Source organism: Cyphomyrmex costatus, unplaced genomic scaffold (genome assembly GCF_001594065.2).
Source record: "Cyphomyrmex costatus isolate MS0001 unplaced genomic scaffold, Ccosl1.0 scaffold281, whole genome shotgun sequence".
Lineage (NCBI taxonomy): Eukaryota > Metazoa > Arthropoda > Insecta > Hymenoptera > Formicidae > Cyphomyrmex > Cyphomyrmex costatus.
Window position 1 is genome coordinate 657,177 of NW_017276922.1, and position 14,406 is coordinate 671,582.

The window sequence follows — 14,406 nt, forward strand, 5'->3', positions numbered from 1 at the left end:
TCCGCTAATGTACAAACATTTGAAACGAGGATTAGTCCAATGTACAAGAACCTTCTTCATTTCATTCTCAAATGCGATTATGCTAGAAATGATAATATTTTACAAGTACAAGTTTTGCGGTGTCGTGGTTTACTTCAGAGAACAACAGAAAGATACTTTGCAATCAGATTGTTATTAAAAAGATCTTTGAGTTTTATTTTTTTAATAATGCATATAAAAACGTTTTATTTGTATTCTTCAGAATTACAATGAACGTTTCATCTTAAGCTTCAATTAAATAAATATGATTTGCGAATATTTTTTAGACTGAAATTGAATGATAAAAAAAGTGATTCTAAGAGAAAACCTATTTTCTTAAATATTTGTTTACAGGGCGAAGAGGATGAACCTCCAGAGGCCTTGAATATGGGCTGGCCAAGCAGTCCAAGAAAAAGGCTAACGTACATTTTAGTCGCACCAATCTTATTTCCTCTTTGGTTGACGTTACCGGATACGAGAACACCTAGAGGTAATCAATGATCGTCTTTCAATATCTATCATAAAAGTTCAAGCAACCTATAATAAATCATTTTTCACTCTGGTGAACATCTTCTGATTTCTAATGTTACGTTTTTCAATTTAAAAAGTTTATATGTGATTAAGATATATAACTGCATCTTAATATTAGTATATCTTTAAGCCAACTCGCTCATCACTGAAATAATTTTACTTAATAGATCGATTTTTCAGAGTATATCTTTTTCTTATAATGTTTTTAATAAAAATATTTAAAAAATGTTATTCTCGCTATTAACATGATTCTCTAAAGGACGATAGCTTCATTAATGTGCTTTCAATTTGTGTGCCTATGTATATGACTCATTTTAACATATGTAATAGTTATACTAAAACAGATAATAGATGTAAGCGAATTGTTGGAATTAATTTTGTATAATTATAATATTGCATATATTTAATATAATATTTTAATTATACTTACAGTTTCAATGAATACTCATAACACACCACTTTCATCCTAATACAGACAAACTTAAAACCTTGCAATATTACTCGATTCACATAAATACCTCTAAGTTGTGACATGTGTCTTTCAAAAAATGTTTACTATATTTTAATAATTAAAATAATATTATTTTCTTTGATATCGCTACATTAATAATTTAACTTAATAAAAAATATATTTTTTATTTATTTGTGACACAAATTTTGTGTCAATTTTCTTTATAGTTTATTTTATTACAAAGATGCATTAAAAAACTGACGATAAATATTTTATAGACAGATTCTTTGTAACATTTTAAGATGAAAAATCCAATACAAAAATGTCGAGACTATAATAGTTTTTAAATGAAAAGAGTTTAAAGATTACGAATAATGTGGCTATAATTTCGTGTGCTTAGGGATAGTCAGTGTAAAGGTGTTTTTTCGAACATTGCATGATAAATTTTAATAATAATAAAATGCAATACTTTTACACTGACTCGTCTTGCCATTATCTTTGTGCAAGCAAAATTCTACCCACGTACATTCATACTTTTTGAACTCTTCCCATTTAAAAATTATTATATTGCTTCGACATTTTTGCATTAGACTTTTTTTTTTGTTTTAATAAAAATATTATAAAGTCTTTAAAATATTTATCGTTAGTTTTGGGGGGAACAGTCTATATACACACAAACAAGTAGTATGTATAATATTTTATTACACACACACACACACACACACACACACACACACACACACACACACACACACCCCTGTTTGTATTACGCATAATTTCTAATTTTGTAAAATTAAAAAAATACGTACTCACGAAAATATAGATATCTATATAAAGAATAATATTAAAGCTTTGTGAAAATGAAATGAAACTAAATTTTCTCAGTCATTTGATCGATGAGAAGTGGCTGAGTATTTACACTAACACCAATGTTCCATCCGACCTTCTCTTTCAATGTTTTCACTGTTGACTGTTCGAACAGTTATATTAGGTTTTTTCCACACTGACAAATAATCGGTCTTGAATAGAAGTAAAATAAAAACTGGAGCAGTTTCAAAAGCAAGACCTTTTGTCAAGCGCAAGAGTGTTTTAGCAGTTTCATTTACATATCTTGCATCTATTGCAAGATCTAAACTCTTTTCACCTTGAAAAGTCAATTAGGATATTTATGAAACGAACATATAAAAGTCTTCAAGGACAGAGAATTTAATTTTTCAAAAGTGTTTTAATCAGTAAATACATCTATAAACTTGCAACGATGATTTAATGTCTTCCGCTCTGCTTTCTGTCTTCATTTCGAGCGGGTGCTTGTGCTCTTTATCTCTATTCTTTGATAATAAGGAGATGATATTAAGATGTAGGTAATATATCAAGATAATTTCCACTGCAATTTCATAACTCGTTAATAGAACATATATTCACGTATAATATATTCTCCATTCGCGCTCGGCTGCAATAAATTGTGAACCGCAATAGATATCCGATCTGCGTAAGGAAATATTAAAATTGGCGGGATTCAAGAATCTCACGCGATATCTAGATTTAATATTATATACTCGATTATATATTGATTGTTACATGTATACCTAGTAACTCACTTTTCTGATAGAAACGTGAATGATGATTTATAGTTCGCTGAAAATATTATCTGAAGAGGTATAGAGAAACGTTTCGAATTCACCATTAATTACGACCGAAAAAAAAACTCTAGGCTACCGTATTTTTTTTAACCTGCCGGCGCGCGCGCGCGCGTCGAGAGATCAGATTAAATTCTATCAATCAGCGTGAACATCGCGGGATGTTTTGCTGCCGCCCGATATCGACCCCGTGGTAATATTAACCGAACTCCAGGAATTCAGGATTTCGAGCCATCGATTTCGTCGAGGTGGAAACCTCATCAATACAAGAGACTAATTAAACGGCACTTATAGTTCACTTGCCGCATGAATTTGCATTTTACTTAACTTATTTACTCTCTTATCATTGTTTGACTCGTAACAGTAATTCGTCGAAGATTAGATGTAGAAAAAAAAGATAAAACGGTTTTTTCTTTCGAAACCTCGCGATGAGAAGGTCGATAGCGGTTTATTCGCGGAAAATGTTACGATGGCACAATTCGGTTGTTTAGCGGGAATGAACGTTTATATTAGATTCGATATGTGTGTCGCATATTGATTTAATAATAAATGTTAAGATCAACTTTAAGCAGGACGCGTTGCTACTGTTATTCAAACCACCATTTATCACGCGTCTCCTGCATTATCTCAACCTATTAGTGCATTTCTATCGCGACATTACACAATACGACGAAAGATGATATTGACACGCTAATTTCGCATTGGGGACTGATTGTTGCACGCGTACAAGATAGCCGTACGCACACGGTACTGAATCTATTGTCAACTAAAATTCCGATATGTCCTTTGAATTTCAACAATCTCGACCTTTAATTACAGACCCATTAATATGAATGTTATCACAATCAATTATTGTAGGGTTATCACAATCAATTATTGTACGCACCGTGAGACACATTTATCAAAAATTGTGAAATTTTGTTTATTAATATATATTTATATAAAAAGTTTGTGTAAATTGAGATATGTCTTTTTGTATAAGTATCGACAAATCTTCCTGACCTTTTTTCAATAATTTTTTAATTTATGAAAGCAGTACATTAAACTATATTGATGCATTGCATGAAACTGTCACACTATTAATACAATCAATACTTTTTAGCACAACTCATTAAAAAATTATCAAAAAATTCCTAATATTTAACGAGAATATAACTATTTTCATATCAAATTAAGATTTATTTTCATAGTGTAACTCTTTCCTGGAATAATTAAAACTGCCTTGGATAAACTTAATTAATCTTACTTAAATTAAGCAAATTAGTTATCCCATAGCATGCCTCTATTTATCAACATTATAAAATTAATAGAAAAATTTTTGTTTTGCATCTCCATTTTCCTGTATAAACTTACTGTAATTATAAGGAAAAATCAGTTTTTTAACAACGTCTGCCACAAAAGTTTGTTAAAGTAAAGAATCGCCTACACGATATATTTCTGTTTTTTCTGAAAATCATTTAAAGTGAAATTCATTTCCGTCACTTTTGAATTAAACTCTCGAGATTCGGTCATTAGAATTAGATTTCGAAACAGATTAGAAATCTCAAACTTCATTCTCGTCATTGTAGCGTGAAAGCACGTAAATGCGGCATTAAAGTTTGCAAACTGACGGTTCTTATTGACTAAAGTTTGCCTACCGTTATATCCAGACAAGAAAATATCCAATATTAGAAACAATTACTTATTTAACAATTACTTCATAAATATTTTATTGTAAACACTTCGCTGCGAAATTACATTATCACTAAATATTATTAAAATAATTATCATTTAATTGTACATCTACAATCTTTATATTTTCATTTAAATTCTACTTCCAATATACGTTTAATTTCCAAAAATCTTTTGATCAAAGTATGTATTTCATGTCTATTTCTCGCAGTGCATACTTTAGTTAGCCAATGTATCATAATGATGTCAAAATGGTAATCGACCAAACACATTTAGCATACTTAAACTACTCCCGTTAATGGAAACTATAACCGAGTGATGTATGGGAACGAAATGTTGGCGCCACGTGGTCGACTGCATAATTCCGAGAGAAGAAATGTCCCGTGCTATCACAGAGATTGTTGTCTTTACAATTCTGATGAGAAAAATTGTCATAAAGTCATTTTTGATATCGATGTTGTCCTCCACGATGATTAATGTAATTTCCAAATCATAGGATCTGCAGAGAATATGTAACAGATGTCATGCATCCACGCGCTTAAATTTCAGGGAAGAAGTTCTTTCCGATAACGTTCATCGGCTCGATCTTCTGGATCGCGGCGTACTCGTACCTGATGGTCTGGTGGGCGAATGTCGCTGGCGACACAGTGGCCATACCGCCGGAAGTGATGGGCCTGACGTTCCTCGCAGCTGGCACCAGCATACCGGACCTCATCACAAGCGTCATCGTGGCGCGAAAGGGATACGGCGACATGGCCGTGTCGAGTTCCGTCGGCAGTAACATCTTCGACGTGACCGTTGGGTGAGCATCCAAACTCTAATGGAATTCTCGCATCACAACGATGTTTTGCGTATCGCATCTCGCTATCGAATCTCGCTATCGCGTTTTGTTCCAAAATATTTTCGAAAATTTGATTTGATTTTATTGATCACTTCATTCACATTTTAAACTTATTTAGTTTTATATACAGAGTTCCCAAAATATATAGCAAGAAAAATTGTGTAAGAAAGTTATTTATAAATTTTTATTTTTTAAGTGATAATTTTTGAAATAATAAAATAATTGCTTAAAATAAAAATTTAATAAAATTACTTTTTTTAACTCTCTTTTGAAAAGCTCTCTTTTTTGCTGTAGTATTTTTAATCACAAATTTTGGGACACCCTGTATACTACCACACATTTAATAATGAAACTTTTTATATCAAAATACTATTTCGTGTTAATAGTATTATATGAATATTCATGTAATTCTGTCATTATTCTTTCCGTTTTATTTTACATGTATTATTGTTTAACTGTTACGATCTCTATGTCGTAAAATATTTTTTGATTGATTTACAAAAATAGAAAGTTTTAACTTACTCATAGTAGAAACTTATCGTAAAACTGAAATATTTTTGAAAATGTAGTAAAAATGAAAAGAGTAACAGAAAATAATATTTCATTAATATAAAACGTGGTAAAATAAAATGTTAGAAAAACAATAAAGGTACTCATAAAAATACACACAATTGGCTAAAAGTTATACTATTATATTTCAATTTTAGAGATATCGCAGCAACACATATATTTCTTATTGATTCCATATGTAAATAGATTTATGATATATTTCTCGATATATCATATTATACGACATATATATACAAATCAGAACTGCTAGATTTGAAATGGATAAGAAAGGATACTAGGAAGCAAGGATATGAAGTGTCAGATTGATTTTACGATAGAATTGTAACTTTAAAAAAAAAGAAAAGTTTAACGAAATGTAAATTAGTCTAATTTATAAATTGAATAATGTAATTAAAAGTGCCAAGAAAATGCAAGGATATACATACATTCTCAACACGTTTTATATTAACATTTACACATTTTATATTAACATTTACACGAGTAACAAAAGACAGTGCAAATTGAAGAAATTTTAATATTATTTCGATATTGCAATTAAAATGTAGACGCTTCGATTTTATTCACAAACGAGCTCAATATTTGATTAGCTTCAGCGAAAATGATATTTTGCAATGTTTTGTTGGATAAATATTGTGTAACCTTAAAATATATACATATAACTTAATTTTACGATTAAACACGAGGAGAAAATAATATCAACGTGATCACGTTATAATTTTTCCAAAATTTTCTTGTGCCTTGAGAGAGCAAAACAATGTAAGATATCAAAACAGTATGTCGCAACTAAGAAATTTAATACACTCCTAAAAGCATCCATAGCTTTCCTTGTTTTTGAGCTCGAAACCCATTTGCGACGTACTATATCGAAGAATCGATTAACGAAAAGGGCCAGATGCCAAAGAGGTCGGCGAGCCTATTCGGGAAAGGATATCAATCTCAAATTTCAGTAACGTTAATCGTTCGAGCGAAAAGAGAAAAATAGCATGCTGGGATAACATTTAACATAGCAAAAAAATATCAATCCGGTTACACTGAAAATATCTAGATTTTCAATCTATTAACAGTAAAGGATATTTTGTTTTTTTTAAATATTTTCTAACTTTGCGTTGTTTAAACTAGAAAATAAAGATTGTTAATTAAAAATTGAATCAATTCTGCCAATTCTCATTTACTTTCGCTTCCATTCATAATACATGAGAAACATTTACCGTAATATTGTAATATTCTGCTTGCATTGGCTAGTGGAAGAAACGATGCTATTGTTATTCACATTGTGCATACAAGAATGTAAACGCAGCCAATGGTTGGCACAGTTATATCGATGTTATACTGAATACAATAGTATTTAGCTTCCCTTAAAATATGCAGTTGCTCTGAAGATATCTCTCTGATTTGAATCATTATGTATGTAACTTAGGTATCATTTATCAACATAGATTTTGATATTATAAATTTAAATTAATTTGAAATTAATTTTAAAAATACTAAATACTTTCACATTTGAAAACTTCAATATCACGTATAATCATGTATTATATTTTTATTTAAATAAGTCAAATAAAAAAATTTAACTTTCTCAATTATTCTCCGACTCTCTTTAATTGCATTATTGCTTCAATTCTGAAAATTTAGACATAATAATGTATAAAATTGTACAGTTAAGAAAACTTTTCATTTCGGTAATTCAGAAAATTCATATTCATTCCTGCAGAATGCCTTGTGTGTTATTTCAAATTTTTTTGCTAGTAGGAAGCGCATTTGCAAGAAATTCTTTCTAATGTTATTTAAATCAAAATCAACCTTGATCTTCAGGAAGTTGATTGACAGTAGAAACGATTGCAGCTCATAAGATATCAACACCAGTGTGTGGAGTTCAATAGACGAATCGAACAATATCGGAATTATTGCTCTCTCGCACGTGTAGGAACACAATGAACTTAATTGTGTAACTTATACGTACCACACACGATCCGCATTATATCAATGTCAATATCTTTACATAAATTTCATATACCTTTACACATATGTACACATACATCTTCTTGCTCATAATGCACACTCACGCGTGCGATACGAATCGGTATTTTGCTGACGATCGAACGGGGTTAGAAGAGACGTGCGGAATTGGTGGTCGGACTGAACCCGTCAAGGCATTCTCGCTATTTCACTGTAATCGCATTCGCTAGTCATTCCTCAGCATTATTATATTGTTAGCGCGGGAAATACCGCGAATACTGTTCCAGACACCAAGACTCATTTTCCGCTGAAAGTTCTTGAGAATCTTTACTCGCAGAATTTCGATTGGTCTCATTACTAAAACCAAGGTCTTGCCCTAAGGAAAAATTCTAATTTAACAAAAAATACGCAATTATTTTGCAATTATCGCGGTTGCTCCCACGTCTTATTGTGGGAGTTTGAGCTTCAAACAAGTACCAAAGTTCGTTAATTTTTAAGCTCGTTAATTTGATATCTCATATGGTCTGCATATTTGTATTATTTCTTTATATTAAAAGTCTCGCTAGAGATTTCGATTTCCGGGATAACGTCATTGACAAGAATCAATCGTAGTAAAATTGTTTCAGAATTATTTCAAGGTCCCAATTTTTATTCATAACATTTTTTTTAAACGATCTTTAGAGGTAAAAATATTATCGACAATAACTATTGCTAAGATATGGAAATTAATTATTTTTCTTTATTTTTTTTTTGTTTTCACGATTAACAATAAGATTCAATCTTTCGAAGCTGATCGCACATCCCTTTATGACACCTGATTTCCTGGCAATCGCACACGAGATGAAACATCGAATCCTTCTCGTTGATGATCAATCATAGCCACGCATCCGCTGACCGATTGCCAGTTGGCAGACTGCCTGAAAGGGAAGCGGAGAAATATTTCTTCGCATTTGTGTGCTCTGCGTTTTGATTGCACGTCAAACGATATATATCCAAGACACGTCGACAGCATTGTTACAGACGAATATGAATTATAGATACTGTACTTCAAATAATATAGAACACGCAACAATCACTTACACATGCACATGTAGTATATCTGTACTTGATCGATACGATCCGGTTGTATGGCACGTGCAATCATAAAACCGTAATATTTTAATAGAGTTTATAATGCGAGAGATGTAAATGTGCACCCAGAAAATTTTATCGAGAGCACGTGCTACATTTCGTAACTCTATCTCGGAAATTATTTTGAATTGAACATATACTCATATAAAGTTTTGTCTTCATTATGAATATTATCACTATTCTCATCATTAATTATCCTTTCTTCCTAAATCATTCTCCTGTGTTTGAGATATATATTAGATTATAAAAATATTAATTCAGAATTTATTGAATCGTAAGTTGGCAAATGTAATATGACAAATACTTAATGAAAGATTTAAACAAAAACTTTTCGAAATCAGTACAGTGAGTGCAAAAAGTATTTGTATAGGAGAAATTTTTATTTAAAAAAATATCAAGTCTTCTTTATAACATTTGAAAATAAACATTAATCGGCAATTTTGATATAATGAGTACGTTCTGTTTTAATATAATCAAAGGAGTCTACTTTTTAATTGTTACACATCTTTTTAAGTAAAGTTATTGTGAAAAATGTACAGTCTATTTTATTTTTTGTTAATAAATTGCTAATGTTTATTTTTCAAAAATAAGGTTCTTTAAAGAGTTATTCTCTCTGTACGAATACACGTTTTACATTCACTGTACCGTAAATTTTACATAATTTTCTATGTTGCTGTAAATGTTACAGATCTTTTACCAGAATATACATTCATAACATTCTAAAATTACATATTTAATTTCTGTACTAAGAGAAGAAAGTAACAAAATATAAACAATCGAAATAGTAGTTTAAATTATAATCGATACCTATGTTAGTCGGGGCAATGAAAATAGGCTCGATTTGCGCTTTGATTTTGCCCACAGGCTTCCGGTTCCATGGCTCCTATACGGTTTAATCTATGGGAAACCCGTCGAGGTGAACTCAGTGGGCATGGTGTGCAGCATAGCGATACTGTTCTGCATGCTGCTGTTCGTGATCTTGAGCATCGCCTGCTTCAAATGGAAAATGAACAAGAGCCTCGGCTTCACGATGTTCATCCTCTACTTCGTCTTCGTCGCCGTCTCGCTGATGTTCGAGTACGAGATACTGGTCTGTCCGGTGTAGGGCAGCCAAGACAGCGCAACCGCAGCAGAAGTATTAAATCTTATCCTTCAGGGAAAGGATACGTCTGCGAAACGGACGCACACTTACGGGTCTCGTCATCATCGTCATCGTCGTCGGCGAGTCTTGGCCGACGAGAGAATTCTTCCCCGCGGTCGCCGCTTCGAGCCGAGGAGAAAACCGCGCCAGTCATTACCTTCCGTGTGAAGGAGACTTGACATTACGAACGGCAATAGCAGCACTATCTCACATCGCCACTATCACCGATCATCGAGTCTCACAGCAACTTCGCGTATCAGATTACGAAGCGTTTTGCTCTAGTCGCGACAGGTGTACATATTGTATAAAAATCTTGAAATACCTGAAACGAAATACTCGTCTTGTTAAGGATTAACCGAGCGCGCCACTCCGTTCGGGTGCGCTACTTTATTGTTTGAGCATGGCGAGTGCGTTAGTCGATCGTGCCAAGGACCAAACTGTAAGTTTATAATCCGTGAAGGGATTTTTTGGCACAAACTTTTAAGACTCCCTAGTCTTCTTCTTTTTTTCTTCATTCTCGTATAATCTACTTCTTATTACTCATTAAGTACGTGAAACTGTACGTGAAACAAATTGATCACACACAGTATACTGTTATTAATTCACTTGAAATTATTACAATAAAGATTTACAGGACGTTATCTTACAGTTAATAATATTCTGTAAGACTATTTCTAATCATGGCTATCGTCAGATAGCGCTTGATTCGTGCATTTATCGAAACATCACGTTTTTCGAGTATAAATCTATAATAGCAATAATGTGTTAGACTTAAAACGCGATGTTACCAATAATGTTACCGTATAGGTCTTCTCGTTTGATTCCTTGGCGCGTTCACGTCCGCATATTAAACGTAACGTTATCCTTGAAAAAAGTGACCTAACCGCTCGCCGATTTTTCTTTAAAGCAGGAATTCTCTTCGCCTCTAATATCGTAGAATAGCATTATAACTTCTCACTCTGTTGTACTCATGGAATCCAATCTGCGGTGCGGGGTTCGGCGTTCCGTTCTGACGACGAAACGGCGCTCATGAATCTCGAGTGCCGCATACGCCAGGTGCACATTTCAGGCAAGTCATATAACCTCATATATTTTCGTTAACCAAAGTTACTGATAGTATACTATAATATATGCTGCAATATATATTATGTATTATGCAAAAAATTTTTGCCGTAAACGCAGAAAATGCTTCGGTGCTTTTTCACGTTTTATTTTCTGATTTAACAATCATTTTCTAAAATTAAGCTAAAAGCATGTTTGACTGTTTAATATAAAATAACATTCTATATTACTTTATTAAATGTTCCACATTCGTGAAATTACGTGAAAAGCTTGATCAAAAAGTGTTCAAATATTGATTTATTAAATTAATGTAATTCAAATACTCTCTGGCATTTACGTCTCAAATGAAATGGCTGATCGTCGCACCGGATTTTCAACGTCGGAACGGATGTTGTTGTTGATACGTGAATAAGATAGAATAGCAAAAAAGATCAATCGAGAATGAGTTGATTTGTTATTATATTTCCTTTGCTTTTGTTTTGTTGAATCGCTGACAGGTTTGCAGGGAACGCGAGAAACAAACTGATTTGTTTCAATAAAAAAAAATAGATTTATTGTTGCATACCGTTAAAATTTAATAAAAGATAATCACTTATATAAATTATCCATTTTGAAAGAAAGCGCGTTTCCGACCGATTAAGCTTCCATTCTTAAATATTATTATATGTAGGAAGTTTATATTATCGCGAAAAATTGCGTAATGGAACTTTGGCAAATTTTTTATTACTGATTGGTGTAAAGTTAAGTCACAGATACAAAGAAATATCTCGTTCGCGTAAGACATTTAGATCCGATTCCGAACGTGTTTTCTCTTAAATATAATGATTATTATTACTATCGTATAACTATAATCTGTAAGCGACATGCAAAAAAAAGACTTTCTAAGACGCATATAGAAAATTGTTGCAAATTATATACTCGAATTGGTGCATTATGCAAAGATTTCACTCGAGAGTACTCGTGTCGCTTGCTGATGCATTTTACGCGCGATCGAATTCTCGTGCGATATTTTCTCTACTTAGAACAAAAATATCGAAATATACTGCAGATATTTGCACGTGAAATGTAACATTATTACGCTCATACGAAGCGAAAAAACAGATAAATGCCGATATTAAACAAATTAGACATTGCACTTTCCGTGATGTTTCACGTCAGCTTGATACTCTCCGAGCAGTTATTTTTTTGCTAACTTCTTTCAAGTTTTCGATATTGCACCATGACACTCTACTAAGGTACTGTTAGAAAATATGATTACATTATTACGGTTATTACATGTACACAGTGAAGGTAAACGGGTAATAGAATGACAAGTTCATATAGGTGTGTATGTGTGTAAGATTGGGAGAGAGACAGGGAAAAGGAACGAGAAAATGAGAGAGAACGGTAGAATTAAAAAGGAAGGAAGCAATAGGAACATGTATAGTTGAGGCATGACAGAAGTCGGGCGATTTTTAATCCAGGTTACAGGAGATCCGTAATGTATAAAGCGTTTGTAAAGGATACGTTTTAAGGACATAGAGATAATAGTTATAATATGATATCGATTATATTACATATACGAGGTGAACAAAATGTTATTATACATACCTACAGAGTTCAAGAGGGTCACTCAAGCAAGTAATATTACATTTTCGGTAGTCTGAACGCCTAAAAGCGGCCTAGCTTTTTATTAAGCCTACAGCTAATATAAAAATTGATTCGCGACATAAAGAAGAAAAAGACCATAATAAAAATACCGTCTACGTTAATCGATAGAGTGAATTTTAGATTATCAAAATAACACGTATATATACATACAATAGAGAGAGAGAGAGAGAGAGAGAGAGAGAGAGAGAGAGAGAGAGAGAGAGAGAGAAGAGTGTATGTGTGTCTATGTATGTCTCTATGTGTATGTGAAAATTTGGCGATGAAAAATAAGTGGAGAATACATTAATTATACATTATATTATATATACATTTAACGTTATATATATATTTATCGTATTTTGTATGATCTTGATATTGGAAGCAAGGAGAATAGTTTTTGATCTCGCATCTCATGTTCCAGCATTTGTGTCGTATATAACGCGCGTGTGTGATAATTATTACGTTTAACCTTTCAACGCTGTCTATCTTTGATCTCCCAAATCATAGCTATTCTATTCGTGAGCTCAATTATTCAAAAAATTTTGTTCTCTCTCTCTCTCGCTCTCGCTCTCGCTCTCTTTCTTTCTCTCTCTCTCTCTCTCTCTCTCTCTTTGCGATGCTTCAATTCCTCATGCGACGAAAAGTGCCGTGAAACTTCTCTGTCCCACAGATAGGAGAGACCATGATTCCACTATAAGAGAGATTAAAATTGACCGATGATTCGTAAAGTTGTTGATATAAAAATCGAAAAATGTAGGAAAAATATCGCGAAAGATCGTGATATCAATACAACATCTTTTACAATTCCGCCGTGATCTTTTAGTTACATTCATTTTCTTTTACGCGACACATAACAGATTATGGGCGACAAAGAATGGAGTTTAACTACAACGTTAAAACTTTAGAGATTGTACAGATAATTTGCAGCTGCTTACAGAATGCTAACCATTACGGTTACGACACGAAAACAAACAATGGCAGTAATCTTAGGTACAATGCGGTCTTCTCGAATTACCACTACTTAAGATAACGATGCCTCTTTTTATGACACAGCTCATTGCGCTAAGAGAATGAATTTTTCCAGCATGACAATACTCTCTTTGCCGATTAATTCTTAAAAAAAAAAAAGGAAAGCTTATCGTTTTTATTTTCATAAAATTTTATTTCCCAAGTAACGTAACTATTTCGAAATTTTCGCACAAGTGATTATACATAAAACCTTACATCTAATCAATTAATTTTCTAAAAATTTCTAATCAGTGAGTATAAATTATAACTTGGAAGTATCGTGGATGAAACAAAAGAGCACCGTTTTTAAATAGTCACATATACAAACTTTGAAGACACGATCAGACTCTGTAAATAAATAGAAATCAGAGGTCAGAGCGCACAAATAAGTTTTAACCTAGCAATCTGACAAAAATCGAACGTGTTAACTTGTGGCAGGCCGCCCTCAGATTTAGCAACGATCGTCAGTGGAAAACAACGTTAGGTTTCTTCGTGACGTTGAACATAAACGGGGAAATGTGTAACGGGGAAACGCCGGAGAGCACAGTACCGGGGCGTTTTACGCCGTAGTTTGCGAGGCACGAAAAGGATTAGTCTGTCAGTCGGGCGAAACAACGAAGGCGGATTAGCGGTGAATCGCGTGATAAGTCGAAGGTCGGGTCGGAGGGCTCGAAGCGCAGCAGTGTTCGCGTAATTTATGCTTTGTAATATACCGTAGGACAAACATCATCGACATTGGTGAAGCGAGGCAGCTCGTTTT

General features: G+C 33.0%; 1 protein-coding gene across 1 annotated transcript in view; it reads left to right on the plus strand.

The window, feature by feature from the left end:
• Nucleotides 1-9,911, plus strand: part of Nckx30C (solute carrier family 24 member Nckx30C) — a 58,362-nt gene extending 48,451 nt beyond the window's left edge. The window contains exons 5-7 of the mRNA XM_018541332.1: nucleotides 373-508; nucleotides 4,858-5,110; nucleotides 9,671-9,911. Of these exons, the coding sequence (XP_018396834.1) occupies nucleotides 373-508; nucleotides 4,858-5,110; nucleotides 9,671-9,911 (630 nt within the window). The remainder of the gene's footprint in view (nucleotides 1-372; nucleotides 509-4,857; nucleotides 5,111-9,670) is intronic.
• The last annotated feature ends 4,495 nt before the right edge of the window (nucleotides 9,912-14,406 follow it).